At 37.4% G+C, this 24531-nt stretch overlaps 1 protein-coding gene across 1 annotated transcript in view; it reads right to left on the reverse strand.

Moving 5' to 3' along the window:
- The window catches only part of LOC5566412 (2-hydroxyacylsphingosine 1-beta-galactosyltransferase), a 331598-nt gene that overhangs the window by 54819 nt on the left and 252248 nt on the right, over positions 1–24531 (reverse strand). The window contains exons 4-5 of the mRNA XM_021850614.1: positions 14965–15148; positions 14614–14910 (exon numbers count right to left, since the gene is read on the reverse strand). Coding sequence (XP_021706306.1) covers positions 14614–14910; positions 14965–15148 — 481 coding nt within the window. The remainder of the gene's footprint in view (positions 1–14613; positions 14911–14964; positions 15149–24531) is intronic.

The raw sequence follows: 24531 nt of genomic DNA on the forward strand, positions 1-24531 counted from the left end.
CTTATTTGACGTTTCTTCTTCTTCTTTCTGGCGTTACGTCCCCACTGGGACAGAGCCTGCTTCTCAGCTTAGTGTTCTTATGAGCACTTCCACAGTTAATAACTGAGAGCTCACTGTGCCAATGACCATTTTTGCATGTGTATATCGTGTGGCAGGTACGATGATACTTTATGCCCTGGGAAGTCGAGAAAATTTCCAACCCGAAAAGATCCTCGACCGATGGGATTCGAACCCACGACCCTCAGCTTGGTCTTGCTGAATAGCTGCGCGTTTACCGCTACGGCTATCTGGGCCCCCTGACGTTTCAGCGGTGCCGAATTCACTCGTTGTCATGGTCACATAAATAACACGGCACCGCTAAAACGTCAAATAGTGAACCCATGCATAGGTCCATTGGTTGATGAATAGTGAGGGCAGTAAAACACGTCTATACTGATTAGAGTGTATTTCGGGAATGAACTAATTTTCTAACAAATTTAACAATGTCAACTAACTGTGTAAGGATCTTGGCTACTATGATCACTGTGTTGCTTTCATCATCAACAAGAAAGGGGTCGACATTTTCCCGATTTTCAATAGTTTTTTTGGCGATAATCAATAGTTTTCTCCATACGAGTAAAATGTTGTATAAATTTCCGACCGATTGGTGGGAAAATATTGAAAATCTTTCGATAAATGGTTGAGTTATTAGCGTTCAAAACCTAACATAATTTCGTGACAGTCGCATAATTTTAGATTTTCAATTGACATTCAGTTGGGGAAGAGTACCAATTTTCGACCCATTCGTACGATTTTGGCCTACTTTGTATGAGAGGAATTGACGTATTCTCGGCAGTTTCTTTTGTAATTTTCTCGGACAACAACAGACAAATAAGGTATGTTGTCTGTTTATACTTATGCGCAACTCAATACTCTATCGATTCACACCGTCAGACTTGTTAAAAACGTTTTGGAAACGTTTTACAACGTTTCGAACATCTCTTGTCGGTGTTACTATTGTAGGCAGTCTCATTCTCTTCGGCAGCTTTCCCTTAAGAACTGCTAGTGAATCTCTTCGGCAGCTCCAAATCAGTCGCATTTTGAGGCCTGATCATTTGAATGGATGGCATCTCTGGCGAAATTGTTCGTTCAGTCTCGGAAATCTCGTCAGCGGGAAGCTGACAGAACAAATAATCATCGAATGTTTTAGATTTTTCATGGTAAAACAAAAAGAATGTAAAACATAGGAAAGAGATTTGTTTGACACGAATTAGTCACGAAACAAACAATTGACATGACTCGTAACAATATCATTTGAACCAATAAAATTCTTTTAAATTGTAAGGAAACAACAGCTAATACTAATTCTGGAACAAGGCCAATATCCCTGGAAATCTGGGATTAATTTCATATGAACGCTTTCAAATAATTCCGATGACATTAAACGCAATTTTCCATTCAACAGATATTGCATATCACCAATTTCCAGTTTCCATCCCAATCTGCCCACACGAAAAGCCATCTATTCACTGCCTACAATCATCGTTAGCTCGCTCGCCCATTACCTGCAGTAATGGGGGATACGATTCGTCGAACCGCGCCCGTCGATTCCCAAATTACTGCAACCAGGCACCGCCGAAGCGACCGAGCTCAATTAATCGACCATCAGCTAGAGCTTTTATCTAATTTTAGTAATTATAATTTTCACGTTCCCCCGTTTTGGTTCTGATTCCGTCCCGCAACGCGCTCGTCAAAGTCAACATCCCGTCATGGAACCATAAGCACTCGATATTCAATTCAGCCAAATGCTCACGGAAAATGACCGTCGCTATCGCCAGGATCAGCGGTTCTCAAACTTCGTGAACCAAAGACTTTTCTTAATGTTCCTGAAATCAATATTTAGGGAAACTAAGGATTTGTCTAAACATTAAATCAGATGAATGCAATTCGACCCAAAGAAAGAACCAACGATTGAAAATTTGTTTCCTTGTTGTACGAAAAATTATGTTTGCAATGATTTCCAAATACGTCCAAATCGTAGAACATGATTTGGATGTCCGCAACGTTTTGAAAATCAGCACCGCGGCAGCCAATTTTGGTACCCTAAGACAATAACTCCGGAAGCTCCTGTACCATATTCCCAATTTCTTTGAATCATAATTGACCGGAGTTTTTTTTCGAAAAGTTTTAGTGTGTTTTCCAGCATGTGAAGAGTATGTTGGCTGGATGAAGGTTGATAACTGCGGAAGTGCACATTGAACACCAAACTGAAAAGCCGGTTTTGTCCCAATGGGGACGTAATGTCAAGAAGAAGAAGAAGAAGAAGAAGAAGAAGAAGAAGAAGAAGAAGAAGAAGAAGAAGAAGAAGAAAAAGAAAAAGAAGAAGAAGAAGAAGAAGAAGAAGAAGAAGAAGAAGAAGAAGAAGAAGAAGAAGAAGAAGAAGAAGAAGAAGAAGAAGAAGAAGAAGAAGAAGAAGAAGAAGAAGAAGAAGAAGAAGAAGAAGAAGAAGAAGAAGAAGAAGAAGAAGAAGAAGAAGAAGAAGAAGAAGAAGAAGAAGAAGAAGAAGAAGAAGAAGAAGAAGCAGAAGAAGAAGATATGTCTCATATTATGATTTTTTGTTTGATTTATTGCATTTATTTATCGCGGCCTCTTGATTACTCGCCATGGCCTCCGAGGTGTCCGCGAACCACCGCTTGGGAAACCCTGTCCTAGACGCATAACAGGTTTCCCAAATTCGTCGTAAATGATTGCGTGCCTCTGTGACGACGACGATAACGACAGATTGGTGGGACGCGGCGCGGATACGGTCGAGTGGAAAACGTTGCCGCGCCCGCCAGAATCGACCATATCGATGCAAAGTGGAAAGCCGTGGTCTAGAAAATTGACCACTTACCTCTGATGGCACCGGCAATGGGAGGACTGCATACTCACATGTACGCATATTTTTGTCGCTTCTAGAACGACTGCCTTAATCGAGAGCGACTCAGATCAGAAAGTAACCCCTTATGACGATGACGGTGCGTGGAGGAAATCGAGCGTTGACCGCAATACATGACCAATCAGTTGAGCAGTAGCGGTCGGATCCTCGTTGAGGTCAGCCCCCAGAGGGTACCTGTCTACTGGTACTTCAGTGGCGACCCACCAATACTTGATAGAAGATGAGAGCCGTGACATTAACATGACTCTTGCGATATGTCTGGTTGGTTGCTGTTAGTTGCAACCGGTCGGTGATTGGTCCTTGCACCCAATTGCGGGTATGTGCCAATGCGCGATAAAGGTAATTGGCGTTTGATAGCGATTGATTGGCGTTTTATCGGTATGGCCATCTCGCTTCCATATCGGTACACTGAGGTGAGAGGAGGCTGATTATCATTGGTGGTCGCGTTGAGGTTCGAAAGGGGGAGACAACTGTTGAAAAGCTGTTGCATGTTGGCGCTAACGAGGACATGGGCAGGACGAACTTTAAGATGACATGACCCCCAGGTTGAACAGGGGAAATTGAATCATCTAGGCTTAGCTGGACATTCATGTTATATGCAATATTGCATCACTCCCTATCACTCCTAAATGTTGAGGCTCATTTCAAAGTAGGTATCGTCTTCAGTGACGTGGATCCATTTTATCATTTTATCTTATTAACAATCTGTTTTAGAGAACAGTGCGCATCGTACCTTCGTGCTGTGCGTACACGAATTCTCTCTGCTCTTGGAAGTTTTTTTAAACTACTTAAAGCATTAAACAGTGCTTCTCAGTGCTACAAAAACAGAATTTTTCAGTGCTAAAATAAAAAACGGTACTTTTCAGTACTACTATAACAGTACCGTCGTTGGGGGTGAGAATGGATCAAAAACGGATATGTACGATTTGTTTATTGAATAACTTTCGCAATTTAACTCCAATAAACTTCAATTTTGGTGTGTATGTACCTTTATGGTACTTCAACTACTGTACAAAACAATATAGAAAAATATTTATTCACTGCGGTGCTATAAGTGAATGAAAAATGACCCAATCTCACCCCATAGAGGGGGTGACATTGGGTCACTGTAATGGTCACATGTTTTAGACCAGTGATTCCCAAAGTGGGCGAATTCGCCCCCTTGAGGGCGATTTTCAGGCTCAAGGGGGCGAAAATTTGCAAAACAGAATTTGGGGGGCGAAATATCCAGAAAGGGGGCGAAAAAGCTATTACGGGATCATTTGAAAATAATTACCCTAATGCTACCTTTGGAGCACACACATCTAAAGGTTAATCAATTTCAAACGTAACTAATTTCAGGAATATTTTACCTTAGATCGATATATCTCTAATCGTGGTCATTTTAAAATTATGATAGATAACACTTGATAATTGTCAAACACAAAATGTTTGTGTTACGCATTCAGGATTTTGAATATCATGTTCGTTATTTTCACAAGGTCGCCGAACAATTTCACCGAAATCTCAACAGCTGAACATTCGCTGAAATTTCACCGAACAATATGTGAAATCGGTGAACAAAATCATAAAGAAAAACACGAAAATGGACCCGATTGAGAATTGAACTCTCAACCTACCGATCAGGAAGCAGGCTTATTACCACTGCACCAGCTTTCACTGCTGATAAGTGATATGCAAAAAGTGAAACAAAAGGAGTTCATGCCAGCCAGAGCGGCTGTCGAATGATTTCACAGAAGTTCGGTGAAAATAAAGCTTTCACCGAACTGTTCGTTGGTATTTCACAGAATAACGGTACATTTGTTTATTTTCACAGATTTTGTCGGTAAAATTTTGTTGTTGTTTACAGTTCATATTCGGTGATTTATTTCACAGTATACTGCGATTTATTCTAAGTGTGCGGATGGTAAATCACAGATAACATTTAAAACACAACATATATTAGATGTTCAAAACATGAATCTGAGAATTTTTAGATTTTTTTTTGAAAATGTCCAATATTTTGTACGAGGTTTTTTTTTGTGAGAACTTTGAGGTTTGGAAGTAAATATTTATTTTATTGACATCCAGCTTTTTACGGGAAAAAATCTACAGTACTCATTTTGAAGTTTCGGTTGCACTCATTCTTATTATTTCTAATGGTACAAATCATTATAGAGACAAATTTTGAAAAATTGCCTCGGATTGAAGGTTCAAACGTCCAAAAAAATCTTAATTGTTCTTGATATTACAAAAAATAGCCTTTTTATATACTGCATAATTGAAAAATAAGTTGAAAACCATTCTGGATTTCCATATATTTTTTCTGTGTTTTTAGATTGGATGAAAAAGCGATCACTAAAATATCAAACATTATTGCAGTATTTTTAGAAATAGCAGATAAAACAGTTTTACGAATTATCCCCCAACTACACCACAAGTTGGCGACTATATTACATTCAAATAGTTTGAGCTGGGCCGAACTTGTATCAAAAACTGTTTCAGTAGCCTGTAATGTACGCAAAATATTGTGAAAATTGCTATTATAAATTGCAGTCCAGTTAATTATTCCTAATAATTGGAGATTACCAATTTTTAAGAAAACATTTTTGAATGTACTTAATAGTAATTGTATTATGATTTTATGGATATGCGAGTCGAAGACATTTTTTGGTGTACACAGCGCCTAATTAAAATATTTTAATCACATATCAGAGGGGGCGATTCGAGATGAATATTGGCCTCAAGGAGGCGAAAGTTAAAAAAGTTTGGCAAGCACTGTTTTAGACAATATGACTTCAAAACCATTCACAGTTGAAAAATATTGATGAAATACGATGCAAAAAAGACGGGCAGACATCTAAGATGTTTCACAAGTATGATAAACCCACTTTAAAGAACGATTATAGCAAAAAAATGAAAAGCTATGAGAAAAAATATGTAAACTCAGCATTTATCGTCATGTTAACACAAATTTTCTTGCTTTTCCCCTCAAATTGTTTTCAAAGTCTCATTCCCATTGCCATAATGCCTATTCAGTTTCCCCAAAAGTTTATAGAAACAGTGATTATTTTAAACCTTCGCAAATAGTTAAATTTCGGTGCGACATTCCACGATCAATACATTTTAAGGAGATGTTGACGTCATAATCCCGGTACCGTAATTTCGGGTGAAATTGATCACTTTACATTGTTTCTCATGTCTGTTTTCTATGATGTTGCCAATTCCAAGCAACTTAAGCAGGAAAACAAGTACGACGGTGAGCTTCATTGGTTTATATACTCAAATTTTCAAACAGTTGTGATTTTAGTACTGAAAATTGTCTCTAAAATAAAAAATCAAAGAATTCCATTTCGGGGTGAAATTGATCACCTGTCAAAACAATGATTGTTAGTTAAAAAAACAACTTTACTTATTTAATTTGGGCCTCCTAAATCCAAATATGCTGACCAAATTCTTAGCAGTGCAAAATTTATAGAAATACAGGTCGGACTCGATTATCCGGAGTATCGATTTTTTTTTCATTCCGGATAATCGAATCTTCCGGATAATCGAATCACTAAGAAAAAAATGGAATCTTCGATAAAAGAACATAAATATTTTATTTTTTTTTTGTTGTTTTATTTATATGATGCGGTGGTGCAGCCAGATATTATTTCTAGGAACAGTAGGGGTCTCTACAAGAAAAAAAAAATTTTTTGACCAGCTCACACAAAAACCACTTTTTCAAACCCCCCTGTTCTTAAATACGTTCAAAACTGTAAAACCATTCATGTTGTGTATTGCAATACCAAATTATCTCAGATTTATGCATACAATTTGAAAAACAAGAACATCAAAAATCAAATTCCGGATAATCGAGTCTAAAATTCCGGATAATCGAATCCCGGATAATCGAGTCCCCGGATAATCGAGTCTCCGGATAATCGAGTCCAACCTGTAATAAACAATTAATTTTCAACGATACCGCAGAAAACGCCTAAATGTAGGCAATTTAAGAAGGAATCTTCTGATATCTATAAAAATTTCAATTATTACAACAAAATAAACAAATTGGTATAAATTTTGATGATAAAACTCGTGTTAGGGATATATTTTAAGCATCCTTACAAATTTTCAGGTTGACACCATGTCCAAACACTTGTTTAAAACCAGTGTTGACCAGACTCATTTCCCCGAAATTCGAATTGTGAAGCCATGAACTGTTATAACTGTGCGTTGTATTCCTGAGATGGAGGGGGAGGTGGTTGGGCTTGAGTGTTGCACATGGGATCCGACAGTTTAGATCTCGGTGGGCCGCAATTCAAGTTTCGGTGAAATGATTCGCACTCACTCACTTACTCATTTCATTTCACCGAAACTTGAATTATGGCTCTCTGGGATCAAAATTGATCGATTTTGTTTGCAGTACTCAAGCTCAACCATCTGCTTTTCTATCTTAGGAGGATAGAGCATGGTTGTAGTAGTTCGTGGCTTCGTAGTTCGGAAAATGTTATTTTCGGGGAAATGAGTCTGAACAACACTGTTTAAAACTATAAGTTTATTGATGTCTGCCAATACAACTCAGGACACGATTATGGAATGTTTTATTATTTTCATAGAAACAAACATTCCTTAACACAAAAAAGCTTCACAACATGTAATTCGATAATAGTTTAGACAAACAACGTTCATTTACATTGGTTGCATTGATTTCTGTACTCTATTAGAGGGAAATAAAATCGTGTGAAACAGTGATCAATTTCACCCTACTGATCAATTTCACGGTATTTCAGCGATCCAACTCATTTATATTTCCGTGAGCAATTATGAAAACACTAGTACCTAAATAATTAAAGTAAAAAAAATCCCTGGCTAAAATATTACGATGTTAATGAGCACGAAACACAGTTGCTGGTTTGAGAAGTTGTCAAAATGCGTTGCATTGTTATTCAATGCACGGAATCGTCAAGTAGACTTGTTTGATGTTTCAGAGATGCTGTACTTAGAAAAAATAAACACATCCTTATCATGAAAGATAACACCCGGCACCTTATACAGGGCGTTCGTGAATTATCCGAACAACAAAATATAGCAAAGATGATCTCGCATTGAAAACAATAAAAAATCAATGTCCTTGTATCTTTTTTAATACATCTATATGTTAATACAAAATAGAATTTAAAATAATTTTGAAATGACTGCTACTTACTGAGATAGGCGAATTTAAATTTTTCAGATACTTAATTCCTGAGGGCCGCTAGTCATACTAGTGATCTTTTCTCCCTAAAATCTAAATTAGATAAATTCAAATTTCCTATTATAATTTGAAGTTACCTATATGTTATTGGCATCAAGGTTGAAAAGCTAAAATTGCACGGTTCATTTCCAGTGACTTCTACGCACATTTCCCTTCCGTCATTGAGCTCGAAAACAGCTCTCTTCAAGACTACTCAACACATTTGGCTTGGTTTTACAAATATTTGAAATCGAAAATGTGTTAAACTTTCTGCTTAAGAATATAATAGGTCAATGTATTAAACCATGCAAGAATACTGAATTTATTCTACTTGATGGCATAGATCCATGCCTTCAAAATTTGTACGGATAATTTGCGGACACCCTGTAATGTCTAAAAAGTGGACTTGCCATATCAATTACTATCGTTCTTGCTTGACCCAATGTCACCCCTATTTTTAATGTTTTAGACACTGTACCGAAAAAAAAAAATTTTGTGGAAATATCAAATAGATTCGGGAAAATATATGTGAAGTGTAATGAAAAGACTTTCAACTTTCTACTAATATAACGATAGAGGTTGAAGTACATGCGTGATACTTTGCACAGGAGAAATTTAATGTTGTAAATTTTATCTGGTTTCAACACACAAGTTTATTGATATAGTAAACAAAAACTACTGCTTCTAAAAATGTATATTGTGATGAATTATGTGTAATAGAATGTTCCCTAACATACGAATTATTAATTTTAGTAATATCAGCATTTTAAAATGAAATATTTCATAAATCATATTTTTCCGTTTGGATCCAATCTCACCCCCTAGACCCATTGTCACCCCCATCAACGGTACTTTTCAGTACTATTTTTTCTACTATTGGACCCGTGCCTTCGATTTTTCGTTGGATCCGTTGGCGAAAGCTAGCGGTGGTAATCCTTCTTGGACACCGTCTTGGGAAAAAAAACCTCTTAGTCTCCTTCTTTTTTTTTCACTAAACGTGGTTGCAACCTGGGAGGGAGGCACCGATACTACACACGAAATATGACACAAAGTTATTTCGAACTGCAAGAAAACTCCAGCTTGCCAACGACAATCAAGGCAGACATGATAAAAATCGCTAGTTTTCATTTGTTGTGTTCCTTCGATCGTTCTGGACAAACATGGAAAAAGGGCCAAAGTTTTCTATTGATTTCATTTTCGTTTTTATTGGAAAAAGTAAAATTATGCTTTTCAAATACTTTATATTCAGTCAAAACAAAAGTTGCTATTGTGACATTACTTTTGAATAAGCATGAATAGATTTTCAATCAATTTTTTGTCACATTTGATAAAATGCAAAAATATGTTTTAATCAATTACGCACTTTTATCATGTTAGTCCACTGTTTTAGATCTGGGCTCACAGTGACAGTTCGTGACAGCAGAATCTCGGCTCACTATGACGTACAGACATTTTGTATCGGTTTCTCCCTCCCAGGTTGCAACTACAAACAAAAGGAAGGGTGAATCTCTGAATTCACAACTTCCTCCCAAAAAAGTGGGATTTAAAACTGTCACTAAACGTGGCAAGAATGGAAGAAAGGACGTTTCTCCGAAATGCGAACTTTTTTCCAAGGGTGAAATTAATAATGTTGATAATAGGGTAAGCGTTCCTTTAGTTGTGGGTGTTCCTATAGTTGCGGTAGTGCCGTTTTCACTGATTTTATTACATTAGCCACAGAACCGACACTGCCAATCGACGTATTGGTTTGTTGAAACACAGAATATTTGAAAAAAGCGTTCAAATTGCTTCAACACTGATGAAATATCACTAAAATTGCTAAAACTTTTCTTGCTTGTACCAATAGTTGCGGTAAAGTGTTCCTATAGTGGAGGATCCCATAAGAAAACAACGGATACCGCAACTATAGGAGCACAAATTAAAAATATACCGCAACTAAAGGAACAGTGTACCAATAGTGGAGGTATTATTTTTCACTGACATGCCGTGGATTGCTGCGATGAAATCATTTTTCTCATTAAGTAAACGGTCGTTACTTCCCGTTACAACATCAACATGTACATTATTTGCGCTTCGTGAATTTAGGGGGTTAAATGGAAGTTCAATCATGCTTAGTACCTCCACTATTGGTACATCTACCCTAGTATCGAAATGAGTAATCAGTTCGATGCTCTAGACAAATTTTCCGAACACCAAATCGAAGCAGCCTCTAGCCCAGGCTCTTTGATTCAAGTGAGGAAGCAAAGAGTGCCACCTATCGTGGTCAGTTCCGAATTTAGGGATTTAGGCAGGAGATCTTGAACTCCATTAGGGGAATCAAGGTTTCCTTCCAAATCGCAAAGAAAGGAGACTGTCGCGTTTTGCCGGAAACTCTTAAAGATCGCGTACTTCTTCTCAAACATCTTGAAGAGAAGAAACACAATTTTTTTACTTATGACGACAAAACTGAACGTTTGTTCAAAGTTGTCTTGAACGGTCTCTCAAGTGATTATTAGTCACCTGAAGAGATCAAAAATGGAATAAATGATTTACTTGGATTTTCCCCAGTCCAAGCAATCATTATGAAAAAGAGAACCCAATCTGATATTGTTCGGAAAGGGCTTGCTCAAGAATATTATTCAGTTCACTTTAACAAAAAGAGAACTAAATAATATTAAAGCTTTAGAAAAAGCAAAACTTATGTTCGATGTCCGTGTGACGTGGGAACAATTCCAGAAACCTGACGGAAATTAACAAAACCCCACTCAGTGTCGTCGGTGCCAAAAGTGGGGTCATGGTACAAAAAATTGTCGCATGGATGCTAAATGCATGATTTGCGGAGGTCTTCTCACGCCAAAGACGTCTGTACAGTGAACAAAGATACCACCAAGTTCATATGCTCTAATTGCGGGGCTAATCATAAGTCAAATTTTTGGTCTTGCCCTTCGCGCAAGAGAGTCGTTGAGGCTCGTGCCAGGCAGATGAAAGATAATATCCGTTACGATAACGGTCGTTACCGGAATTTTCCTGGTAGAGTATCGAACAATGCTCATTTTTCAGTTAACGATCGCTTGATCATGAATCATACCCATCAGGTAGATCATAATCATGCTCATTTACACAACAATTTTAATCCGTCGGGTAGCAGTTCGAATCTTTCAATTTCTAATGTATCTACCCACGGTAAATCCTTTGCCGATATCGTAGCAGGTAATTTGAACTCCTACCCTATTCGTTCCATGAGTACCCACTCTACTTGTTTCAAATCAAATGAAAAAAAAACCCTACCGCCACAGATAACTCCTACTCCGCTTCTTCGTCAACCGAAAATTCTAATGGGAAATCATCAGATGTACCCACTTCAAGTGATATATCTGCCTCTGATTTTAATTATCTAACTGAACAATTGAATTTAATGATTGATGCAATGTTCAAAGCCACCACTATGTCTGAAGCAGTCCAAGTAGGTGTAAAATTTACAAATCAAATTGTTATTGGATTACGTTTTTGTAATGGATCCAAATGATAATTTAAATATTTTAAACTGGAATGCTCGTTTTCTGAATGATAAAGAGGATGAGCTGTTTAATTTTCTTACAGTTAATAACATGCATATAGCAGTTATTACCGAAACGTATTTAAAACCTGGATTTAAACTCAAAAGAGATGCTAACATTTTTGTTTATCGTAATGATCGACTCGATGGGGCATGTGGGGGAGTAGTAATCATCATTCATAGGCGTATAAAACATCAACTGTTTTCATCATTTCAAACTAAAGTTTTTGAAACTTTAGGTATTTCTGTTGAAACACAGCTTGCTAAATGTACTTTCATAGCTGCCTACTTGCCTTTTCAATGCTCTGGACAGCAAGTTAATTTGATCCAAACTCGCAATAAGTCAACATGTTTTTTCATTGGTGACTTTAATGCCAAACATCGGTCATGGAATAATTCTCAAAGTAATTCCAACGGCAGAATTTTATTTGATGAGTGCTCTTCAGGATATTTCTCAATTCAATACCCTGATAGCCCCACATGTTTTTCCTCTTCTAGAAATCCATCTACGATTGATTTGGTCTTAACCGACTCTAGTCGTCTTTATAGCCAACTTATTACTCATGTTGATTTTGATTCAGATCATGTCCCTGTTACATTTCAAATATCCCATGGAGCGATTCTCAATCCTGTTAGCTCCACTTTCAATTATTTTCGAGCCGGCTGTTAACATTCCTTTAGAAACAAAACTCGATATTGACAATGCTCTTGAAACTTTAACAAATTCCATTGTTGAAGCCAGGAGCATTGCAATTCCAAAATGTGAAGTTAAATTTGAATCCGTGATTATAGACGATGATCTTAAACTCTTGATCCGTCTTAAAAACGTGAGGAGAAGGCAATTTCAACGCACTCGTGATCCTGCTATGAAAATTATATGGCAGGATTTGCAGAAAGAAATCAAGAAACGTTTTGCAGATTTGAGAAACAAAAATTTTGAAAATTAAATTTCTCAATTGGACCCTGGCTCTAAGCCTTTTTGGAAATTATCTAAAATCTTGAAAAAACCTCAGAAGCCAATACCGGCATTGAAAGAGGAAAACAAATTATTATTAACTTATTGCGAAAAAGCTCAAAAACTTGCTATGCAGTTTGAAAGCACGCACAATTTTAATTTAGGACTTACTAGTCCAATTGAAAATCAAGTTACTCAGGATTTCGAAAATATTCTCAATCAAGAGAACGTTTTCGAAAATGCCTGTGAGATTGATTTGGAAGAAGTGAGAACTATTATTGAAAAATTCAAAAATGTGAAAGCTCCTGGCGATGATGGAATTTTCTACATCCTCATCAAGAAACTTCCAGCTTATCATTTTTAGTTGATATATTCAATAAATGTTTTCAATTAGCATATTTTCCTGACAAATGGAAAAATGCTAAGGTTGTTCCAATTTTAAAACCAGACAAAAACCCTGCAGAAGCTTCTAGCTATCGTCCAATCAGTTTGCTATCCTCCATCAGTAAACTTTTTGAAAAGGTTATTTTGAACAGAATGATGGCCCACATCAACGAAAATTCAATTTTTGCCAATGAACAGTTCGGATTCCGCCATGGACATTCGACCACTCATCAACTTTTACGTGTAACAAATTTGATCCGTTCCAACAAATCTGAAGGCTATTCTACTGGTCTTGCTCTTCTAGACATAGAAAAAGCATTCGACAGTGTTTGGCATGAAGGTTTGATTGTAAAATTAAAAAACTTTTATTTTCCAACATACATTGTTATAATAATTCAAAGTTATCTGTCAAATCGTACACTTCAGGTTAATTATCAGAACTCCAGATCTGAAAGACTTCCTGTAAGAGCTGGTGTTACCCAAGGCAGCATTTTGGGACCAATATTATACAATATTATCACATCTGACTAACCTGAGTTACCTCAGGGATGTCAAAAATCCTTGTTTGCGGATGACACAGATCTCTCCACGTGTCATCTGTAGTCGATTGCAAAAAAGTTTGGATATTTTTTCTTCATACTTGTAAAATTGGAAGATTTTTCCTAGTGCTTCCAAAACTCAACTAATAATATTCCCACATAAACCAAAAGCTCTTTATTTGAAACCTTCAAGTAGACATGTTGTCACGATGAGAGGGGTTCCAATAAATTGGTCAGATGAAGTTAAGTATCTAGGGCTCATGCTAGATAAGAATTTAACTTTCAAAAATCACATCGAGGGCATTCAAGCCAAATGTAATAAATATGTAAAATGTCTCTATCCCCTTATTAATAGAAAATCAAAACTTTGTGTTAAGAACAAGCTTTTGATATTCAAACAAATTTTCAGGCCAGCCATGCTGTATGCTGTACCAATATGGACTAGCTGTTGTAATACCAGGAAGAAAGCTCTTCAAAAAATTCAAAATAAAATTTAGAAAATGATTTTGCGGCTTCTTCCCTGGTATAGCACCAATGTTGAAACATTGGAATACATGCCAAATAAAATAATTAATAATTTCAGGCAAAATTCGTTACAATCTTCTATTGCCACGATCAATGCGTTATATGTTTAGTTTGACTTAGTGCCTAGGTCTATGGATTTCGGTCCCACACGGTACTTGATCTATTCGGTTTCCATGTAGGACAGTAGCCGTGTAAACGAAAACCCGTTGGATGCATGAAGTTGATTGATTACCTTTGGTAAAGTGTGAACTATCATGCGGCTACCTATTTTTTATGGAGTGAACCCATTATGATTGTTGCCATAAGATACTTTGATGGAAACATATGGTTAGAAGATATTGTTTGTAGCTAATCGAGGATTTCACGAAGCCACTCATCAACTGTTCTACAACACAATCAACATTTTGTTTTCCAGATCATGTCCCATCCTTATATATTTATGAACCTGTTCCGGTAGTATGTAGGTAGACCAAAAATTACTTGACCCTATTGCCATTGAATTCGGGAAACTTTTTAATTCAACAACAATGATTCAATTCAAAATGCGCTCATAATACTCACCATGTAAACCGGTTGTATCGTCAAATGGAATATGCTGTTCATGAGCCGCTCGAAGAAGTCCATATCGTCAGTCAACGGTCGATAGAACACCGGAGTAACCGAATACGGTCCCGGATTACCTGCCAGTGCCATCGTTCCGGTGTAGAAGCCCACGGTGTTGATGTACATGTAAGGCGCCCCTAATCTATAGGCCAAACTCAACGCACACTCCGGGTAAGCTCCATCCAAAATGAGTAAGTCGAATTTACGGCCCAGTAGGTCCATAGTTTCCTTGTCTTCCAGAGTGGCGTCGCAAGCCTATGAGAATTACAGATGGGAATAGGATCAAGTCAAAGGCTTCGAATAACTTACCTGCCACGAGTAGCGAAAGACGTCCCACAGGGACAGGGGAAGATCACCCCGCATTCGAGCGCCCAGCAGATCCCAATTGGTGTAGTTCCGGATGAATTCGACCAGCCCGGATGGTGTAACCTCTTGCAGCCCATTGTAGGAGAAATCCGCCGGAAAGCCACTCAGAAACGTGATGTTGTGACCCCTGGGGAAAACGAGAAAAATCGACCCGTTTATTAGCGAATTATCAACTGTTGGAAATGTTCATAACTCGGGACGGGAGCCCGGATAAAGCCTCTGATAATGGCCGTGACAATGGCAGTTAGTTGTCGTTTCAGTAGGGAAAAAAGTGGCCACGTTGCACCGGACAACGAATAGTAGATACCGCTTAACTGGATTTGAGGCGTTTTTTCCTTCTCCCCCGGGAACTGACCGTGAAACACACGCAAATCGGATTAAGGCAATTACCAGTTCTGGGTCTACGTTTTGGAGAACTGTTAGCACGCAGAGTTTTCCTCTCTGTGATGCTAGCTTCTATTCCGGAAATCATGACGATGCATGTGTCAATTGTGGAAAAACTGTCCAGGGCGACGACGCATGGCTGCCACCGGGATTGATCCCATTTTAATGACGAGCTTGACATTGACCTCCGAGATTGTTGCGGCAGATGAAGGTTGTTGCAAAACTTCGAATAGAACGAGCATAGCTAGGATTAAATGTGTTTTTTCCCTGAGTGGATCCATTTGGCCTACAATCAGGCGAAAATTGAAAAAAGTTTATTAACGACTAATTCTCACTGAAATCAAGTCGTTAACGGTATAAATCCTTCAACTTTAAAGTTTTCATCGTAACCACGAACAAAAGGATGGGTGAATCTCTGAATAACAAATTCCTCCACAAAAAGTCACTGTACGTGACAAAAATGGAACAAACAGAACGTTTCTCAGGAATGCGCGCTATCTTCCAAGGGTGAAATGATTAATGTTGATAGGGTAGATGTACCAATAGTGGAGGTACTAAGCACGATTGAACTTCATTTATCTGCCTAAATTCAAGAAGCGCAATTAATGTACATGTTAATGTTGTAACGGGAAGTAACGACCATTGACTTAATAAGAAAACTGATTTCATCGCAGTAATCCACGGCATGTCAGTGAAAAATAATACCTCCACTATTGGTACGCTGTTCCTTTAGTTGCGGTATTTTTTTAATTTGTGTTCCTATAGTTGCGGTATCCGTTGTTTTCTTATGGGATCCTCCACTACACCGTGTCCAATATATTCTCATACACTTTTTCTTTTCTTTGGTATAACTTTACTGAATGTAGGATAATCAAATGTTGTAGTATTTCATTGTAGTCTGGTAGTATTATACTAACGTAGAATAGCTTGTTTTATGAATAAGAAAAAATAATTGCTATGATAAGTGATGCAATGTCCATTGAATTCATGTTTTGCACTTAAAATGAATTTTTGTTCATATTGGTCTGGTTAACAAAGTGAAAATCAGAGCATTCACAAAAAAGTTTCAGAAACTTTAAGTTAATCATATTGCGTTTTGAATAGATAAATATTGATGAAATTTGATAAATATATGTGCGATAACTGCAGATTGAAATTGGGCTCTGCCTATGAGCGTGCCGCTGGAAATATTTTTCGTGAATTCTTAAGTTGATAAAATAACTTTATAATTGAAATATTTCCAAAATATTTCCTGTAGTGAATCAGTATTATAACCACTTTCAAAAAATATTATCACCAATGATGTCAGTTAAACAAGCGCAAAGTAATGTTATCTCAAATTTGTATGAGAATATACTGGACACGGTGTATAGGAACACTTTACCGCAACTATTGGTACAAGCAAGAAAAGTTTTAGCAATTTGAGTGATACTTCATCAGTTTTAAAGCAATTTGAACGCTCTTTTCAACTATTCCCTGTATCGACAAGCCAAAACGTCGATTGGCAGTGTCGGTTTTGTGGCTAATGCATTAAAATAAGTGAAAACGGCACTACCGCAACTATAGGAACACCCACAACTAAGGGAACACTTACCCTAATTGCATCGAAATAAGCAATCAGTTCGATGCTTTAGAAAATTTTTCCAAACATCAAATCGAAGTAGCCCAAACTCCTTGATTCAAGTGAGTAAGCAAAGAGTGCCGCTTATCGTGGTCAGTTGTTCTTAATTCGGAGGATTTAGGCAGGAGATCTTAAACTCCATAAGGGAATCGCAAATAAAGGAGACTGTCGCGTTTTGCCGGAAACTCTTAAAGATCGCGAACCTAAACTCAGACATCTTGAAGAGAAGAAGCACATTTTTTTTACTTATAACGACACAACTGAACATTCAAGGTTCAAGGTCGTTGAACTATAAGTCTCCCGAAGAGATCAAAAATGGAATAAATGATTTACTGAAATTTCTCAATTACAAGTAATCATTGTGAAAGAGAGAATCCAATCTGGTGTTCTTCGTTAAGGGCTTTCTCAAGAATATTATTTAGTTCGCTTTAAAAAAAGTGATCTAAATAATGTTAAACAAAAAAAAAAACAAGACTTATGTTCGATGTCCGTGTGACATTGGAACATTTCCAGAAACCTGGAGGAAATTTCCAGAACCCCACTTAGTGCCGTCGGTGCCAAAAGTGGGGTTAGGGCACAAAACATTACCGCATGGATGCTAAATGCATGATTAGCGGAGGTTTTTCTCACGCTAAGGACGTCTGTCCTATGAAGGAAGAAACCAAAAAGTTTGAATACGCAAATTGCGGGGGCAACCATAAGGCTAACTTTTGGGATTGCTCTTCGCGCAAACGAATCGTAGAAGCTCGTACCAGACAGATGAATAGCAACGTTTTTCGTAACTGGAATTCCCCTTGTAGAATTTCAAATAATTCTCATTTTCCAGTTAACGAACGCTTGCTTAATAATTATACCCATCAGGTAAACTATAATCATGCTTATTCACAAGCTAGTTTTCTTCCGTCGGGTAGCCGTTCGAATCTTTCAATTTTGAAGAAGAAAACTCCAAGGCCATTATTGCAGCAGACAGTTTCAGATCCTTCCTTCAATTTTTTTTCTACGGATAACCGTTCTAATTGTTTCAAATCAAATGGAAAAACCCTTGCCAGTTCAGGCAACTCCTATTCCCTCTCTTCATCGACGGGAAATTCTGACAGTTAGTCATCAGAAAATGTACGTTGTTTTAGTTAAATGTTTCCTTCTGAATTTGATTTTTGAGTAGGTGTAAAATGTACTAATAAATTGTTTAGTTCCCTTAATGCACCCAAATTTTTTTTTTATATTTTAAATTGGAATGATCGTTCTTTGAATGGAAAAGAAGACGAGCTGTTTAATTTTGTTACAGCTAATAACATACATATAGCGATTATCACTGAAACTTATTTGAAATCTGGATCCAAACTTTTTTTTTTGTTTATCGTAATGATCGATTGGATGAAGCATGTGGCAATCATCATTCGTAGGCGTAAAAACATCAACTTTTTCTTCATATGAAACCAAAGTTTTTTAAACTTTGGGTACTTCTGTTGAAACACAGCTTGGTTAATATACTTCCATAAAGCTGCCTTTTTGCCTTTAAAATGCACTGGCTAGCAAGTCAATTTGCAAAAATTGACCCGCAAAAAGTAAAAAAAAAAAAAAAAATTGTCATTGGCGCCTTTAAGTGTTTGGATTTCGATCCGAAAAGCCGATCGAACCATCAAACCGAGAGTGTAGCAGTTCGCGAACCATAACAGTTCGTGGCACATCGCAATCGGAGAGCCCTATGAATGTAAGCAATCACACTCTCGTTTGGTACGTGGCACGAGAGAGTTCAAGAGCAGCAACTCTCACAGACTGTAACAGTATTTATGTTTTGCATAAAATTAGTAAAAACTTTCCTATTTTCTGGTAATGCAGCCTTTAACAACCTAATTATAATCTATTAGACCATTGAACATCGCTTTGGTTGCAAACATAGCACAGAAAATAAAAAAAAATATTCACCTCTATTTCTTGATTAGAATGAGAGTGGGTCAGTGAATGTTACAAGTGTTGACACACAGTGATCAGCGCCAAACAGTGGCGGTCTGTGTCTGCCTTGTTTTCGTTCATGGCTCGTTAACTTCCAGTTTGGCAACCCTGCCGTGATATAGTGGCGAATCGGCTCGTGTTTATCCTCGATTTACCGTTGAAAAACAAAAGATTTAATCGTAAGTGCACTATTGGCATACTATTTGGTGAACTGATTAACGAAAAGTGTGTTTAAAAGGTAGGGTTTGAAGTTATTTTGCGACAAAATACGCTTTTTATTTTTTCCTGACAGTGATTTTTTGTTCTGATAGTGATACTTTTGTGCACAATACATTGATGGTAACAATAGTAAATAAGTGTTATACGTTCCACCTTGAACATACTTTCCCTCTCTATCGTCTACTTGCATGCAAGTCGTTTCTGTGTTGTGGAGAAAAAGAATACCACCAAACTTACAATAAATGGATACAGTTTAGTACATGTCTTAGTTCCATCATTCTTGGCTCTGATTCAGAATAAAATTTGTTGTTCTACGATTATCAATGTTTACATATGATATATGTTGTTTCACTACTGGCAGTGGAATTTCTTTGATCCAATGTACTTAGATTTCACAACTCTGTTTAAAACACTATGCTTTCAGCAACAGAATGAGTGCTACCGATGCAAAACTGATGGAGATTGATGAAACAGAGGGAGCAGTCGATAGTTGCTCAGCTGAAAGTGTTCCATCATGCTCATCATCTATCTTAGATACTCCGATTGATAGTGACGATGACTATGAAGACGACGACGACTTCGAAGATTGTATCAACGTCACCATGTTGTCAACTACTACCAAAAGCCTTCTCGAAGATTGTTCGACAACTGAAAATCCAGTTGTTAAGACTAGTGTGACAGACCCAATTTGTACGGATGACAAACAGCAAACGAAGTTGAATGGAGCTGCCCGGAAGTGGTATAAGCGAATGATTGATGCTGGAGTTGATCCAGAAGAAGCATATCGCCTCGCTCGAATTCCGTGTCAGCCGCCGAGTTCTGAAAAGCGGTCACGTAATGACGATCTTAACGGTTCTAACAGTAGTGATGGAAATCCTCGTAAAAAGAAAAAGTTGTGTCCTGTTCTTGAACCAAAACACGGATTAAACCACCCAATCTCGGGAAAATTTTCGGTTCAAAATCGTTTACAAATAAATACAAATGCACGATAAAGAGCGGAAGCAATCCATCTCTTAGTGCTGTTCAACAATACGTTAGGGTAGGAATCGTTCCGAAGGACTACCCCGACGTAGAACTTTCTTCCCAGCAATTGCTAGCAACACGAAAAGCTATTTTGGCAAAGGTTGTACAGCAACGTAAAGAAACGGTGAAACCTAAATTTGGTCAATGTTCATTCAGGACCGGGCATTTAATTGTAGTCTGCAAAAACCAAGAAACAGCTGACTGGTTGAAAAGTATAGCTTCCACACTATCTATTGCTGGAGAAGTAGAACTTGTTGCTTTAGACGAGAATAAAATTCCTCGTCCTGAAATAATTATCGGGTTTTTCCCAGTGAGTGCTGAAGACAGCACTGATGAGATTCTAGCGCTCCTGGAAAGCCAAAATGACGGTTTGAATACTGACGAATGGAGAATAAAGGAGAGAAAAATTATCAATCAACTGCTTGTTGAATTATTTTTTACAGTAGATGGAGCTTCAATGGACACGATCAAGAAGTGTGAATCCCTTCTTGACTATAAGTTCGGAACAGCTCCACTTCGTCGTAAACTTCCTCCAAAACACAAAACGCCCGATAACTCGGACGAAAGTGTTGACAAATCTGGTGATAATTTGAAACCAGCAGAGCAGCACACTGCTCTGTCTGGGGTGGGAGAAAATAAGCAGACGAAGATCCCTACAGAACACTTAAAGGATACTGGAGACTTTGCACGAGGAAATAAATCGAATCCAAATCTAAACCAACCTGGTACTAGTGGGATTGGGAGTATAGGTAATCTGGGCTACCAAAAAATCTCTAAAGAACCTCGCTGCGTTGATGTAGGATCAGAAAACACTTCCCAAGAGTCTTCAGGACCTAAAGCTCTATTGGTATCGAAACGATATGCTAAAAATTCCCCTATCAATCATGGTCAAACAATAACAGTTTTAGACAACAAAGAGCCTGTACATAAAAACAAATATATTTCTAAATACATAAAAAGTTTGGGTAATCACGAAACCAACATAGGGGGGCTAAAATCACCCCAAGAAAGTGAAACTTCTAAGAATAATGCAAGTGAAAAGTAATGAATGCAATAATTTGAATAAACATATTTTGAGGAATAACATTACGTGAACCAATAATACTAGTATCACAAATACCAACATTGATACTAACACAATCATCAATAATCAAGCAAATAAGCAGATTAAATCATCTGCTGTACGACACAAAACGTTCACTCACAGCAAACTGGACATTGCACTGATTCAGGAGCCGTGGACGTATAATAGTAGAGTATTAGGCATAGCAGTATCTTCTAGCAAACTTATTTATGATGAAAATCAAACTGCCCCCCGAACTGCTATTCTAGTCAATAGTAGGTTTAATTTTTTGCCGGTAACAGAGTTCATCAAAAGAGATATTGTTGCAATTTAAATGGAAATTCCTACTTCTCGTGGAGTAGCGGAAATGTATGTTGCATCCGCTTACTTTCCTGGAGATGCAGAAGACATTCCTCCCCATAACGTTTCAAATTTTGTTTCTTTTTGCAAACGTAAAAACAAGCCCTTCATAATAGGATGTGATGCGAATGCTCATCACACAGTTTGGAGTAGCACCGATATAAATGATAGGGGGGAAAACCTCCTAGAATACATAATCAACAATAACATTGACGTTTGTAACAAAGGATGTAAAGCAACCTTTGTTAATTCCATCAGGGAAGAAGTTTTGGATTTGACACTTTGTAGTGCAAACATCTCAGAAAATTTAAAAAAACTGGCATGTATCAAACGAATCTTCCCTGTTTGACCACAGACAAATATTGTTTGAATATCAAGCAAATTATGTTCAAACTGATGCTTATCGCAACCCTCGTAAAACAAATTGGGATTTATATTACTCAAAACTTTTGACTGAGTGTAAACTTCCTGACAACAACATAAACACAGTTCAATCCAAGTAACAATTTCAGTGCTTTTTGATCTTAGATGTTATTTATGGAGGTTTTATTAGAGATGTATTCATTCCTAACAGATTTAATAAAGCATTGCAAAGTGCCAAACGTTCTTTTCTTTAAAACCCACTTTAAAATGCTTTGTAGATATCTACAAGAGCTACCGTTAAAACTTATTTGCTGGCCACATTTGTTGATAATAAATTGTATTTTGAAAGAGCTGTGTAGTGTCTAATAAAACCTAAATATAAAACCTCATCTTGCTTGTCTTGTCAGAGCATGGGTAAAACTTCTAAGACTACACTAAGTCATGTTAAAGCATTCTTAAAACTCAACTGTCTGATGCATGTTATTGGAATGCAGTCTGCGTGTGGTTATCAATATCATTATGTTGATAATGATAATCATGTAGTGAATTAAGGATTAATCAGAACGCAAACATAGAAATGACAAATATTCCTCTCGAAGAATTAACAGACAACTGTATAAAGCATATTTTTCCCATGCTTGCCTGAACTTCCTGTTCTAGTGGGACAACTGTGCTGCACACAACAGCTGAGCTACACGAAAAAAGCTTTCATTTTTCAGGCACTTATCACTTACCGTCTTCTGCATCAGTACAGCCGATCAAGCACGGCGGGCTTCATTATAACAATTATAACGGCACAAATTTAATAAAATGACTTTCATCACAAAACTTAATCTTCCGATTTGTTTACCTTTTTGACAGCACTAGCTTTCCTGAGTGCATTGAGTTTAAGTCAAGGCTCTTAAAAAACCTATTTGTCTTAGTGCAGAACAAATATTCTGATTTAGGAATATTTTAGCCAGTGAGGGTTTTGCGCACGGGTTCTTAAGATCAAAAGCGTTTATGAATGATTATATTGTTCAGAACAATCACCAATTGATCTTAAACTATCCCAGACAAGACCAGCAAGATTTAACTGGATGGAATCCATTTTTATTGTCGCTGTTTCGGATTGATAATTACAATATCCGTGGGAAATTTCAATTTACGATTGAGATGAGCATGAAATCATTCTGAAACTGGCATGGAGTAAAATATTAGATAGCCAATAATGATGTCGTAACTGTGGCGCGTTGCTGTAAATCGAAAATTTTTATTTCATTCCACCAGTAAATTTTTATTGGCAGGAATTTCACGCGATCGTAAGGAAATTTTCTGCCAAACAAAAAATGATTATTTTAATTGATTATTATGAGTCGGCAGACATCATGACGGTTTCAATATCAAAAACAGGTTATGGTTTATAAACAACTTATCGGTTGATGTTTTTTCAATCATAAGCTCTTAACATTGGTTTTATTCCGTGTATTAGGATATCTTCAAAGATTTAATACCGCTAGTTGAGCTCAATAAGTCTATACAATAGCTCTTATGAATGTTTTATAGCATACTACAAGGGTAGATGTATTCATACGATACAAAACTAAGAAGTTTAGAAACAGTTTTAAGGTATAGTCTTAACAACCTCCTGTAGTGTGGGCCTTTTCGGGCTTAACGGAGATTTATCAAAGGTTTATTAAGGTTATTAAGACTAATAAGTTCTAAAAAGAGTTTTAACGATATGGTGGTAACAACAGCTTGTAGTAAATGAAAAAACTAAAAATGTTACTTGGGCAAGAACTTGAAAAAGTTTCGGTAGTCATGTTACATTCAGTCCAAGAGGCATTCTATGCGAGTTGCCCAATCACTGTACGTTCCACAAACAGAGATGTTTCGTGGTGGAATAAACGCCTAGAAATTCTTAGAAAAAATACTAGAAAACTATTCAATAGAGCAAAGAGGACCAGGGAATGGGACCAATATAAAATTGCTCTGACTGAATATAATAAAGAAATAAGAAGATCTAAAAGACTGGACTGGAGACATACATGTGAAAGCATTGAAAACACTCCTGTAGTTACAAGACTACAAAAAGTCCTATCGAAAGATCATACAAATGGTTTAGGTACTGTAAAGAAAGAAAACAACTGCCTTACATCGAACGCAAAAGAAACGTTGGAAGTTATGATGCAGACACATTCTCCTAGCACGGTAAATGGCTGGGCATGGCGTACCATTGGTACCTCGCGTACCTACAGGAATAAAATAGACCCCATTGTGTGGTCCTTAGCCTCTTGCCCAGCAACTCCTATCCCTACCTCCTCGTGGTACTGGCCGGGGTACGAGTAACCTTGGGGAAGATCGGGTAACCAACCCCCGGTGGAAACTTTGGTCGTATGCTGCTGCTTTTGCTTTTGCTTCTGCAAACCTTGAGCGTCTGTACTCCATGTTAGGAGCGGCTCACAACAGCGTCTGTTCCCCATGTCAGGGGCGGCTGATCATCGTCCGAGTGCCAGAGAAGGACTCTAAGCTAAACTTCGCAATA

Source organism: Aedes aegypti, chromosome 3 (genome assembly GCF_002204515.2).
Source record: "Aedes aegypti strain LVP_AGWG chromosome 3, AaegL5.0 Primary Assembly, whole genome shotgun sequence".
NCBI classification, from domain to species: Eukaryota; Metazoa; Arthropoda; class Insecta; order Diptera; family Culicidae; genus Aedes; species Aedes aegypti.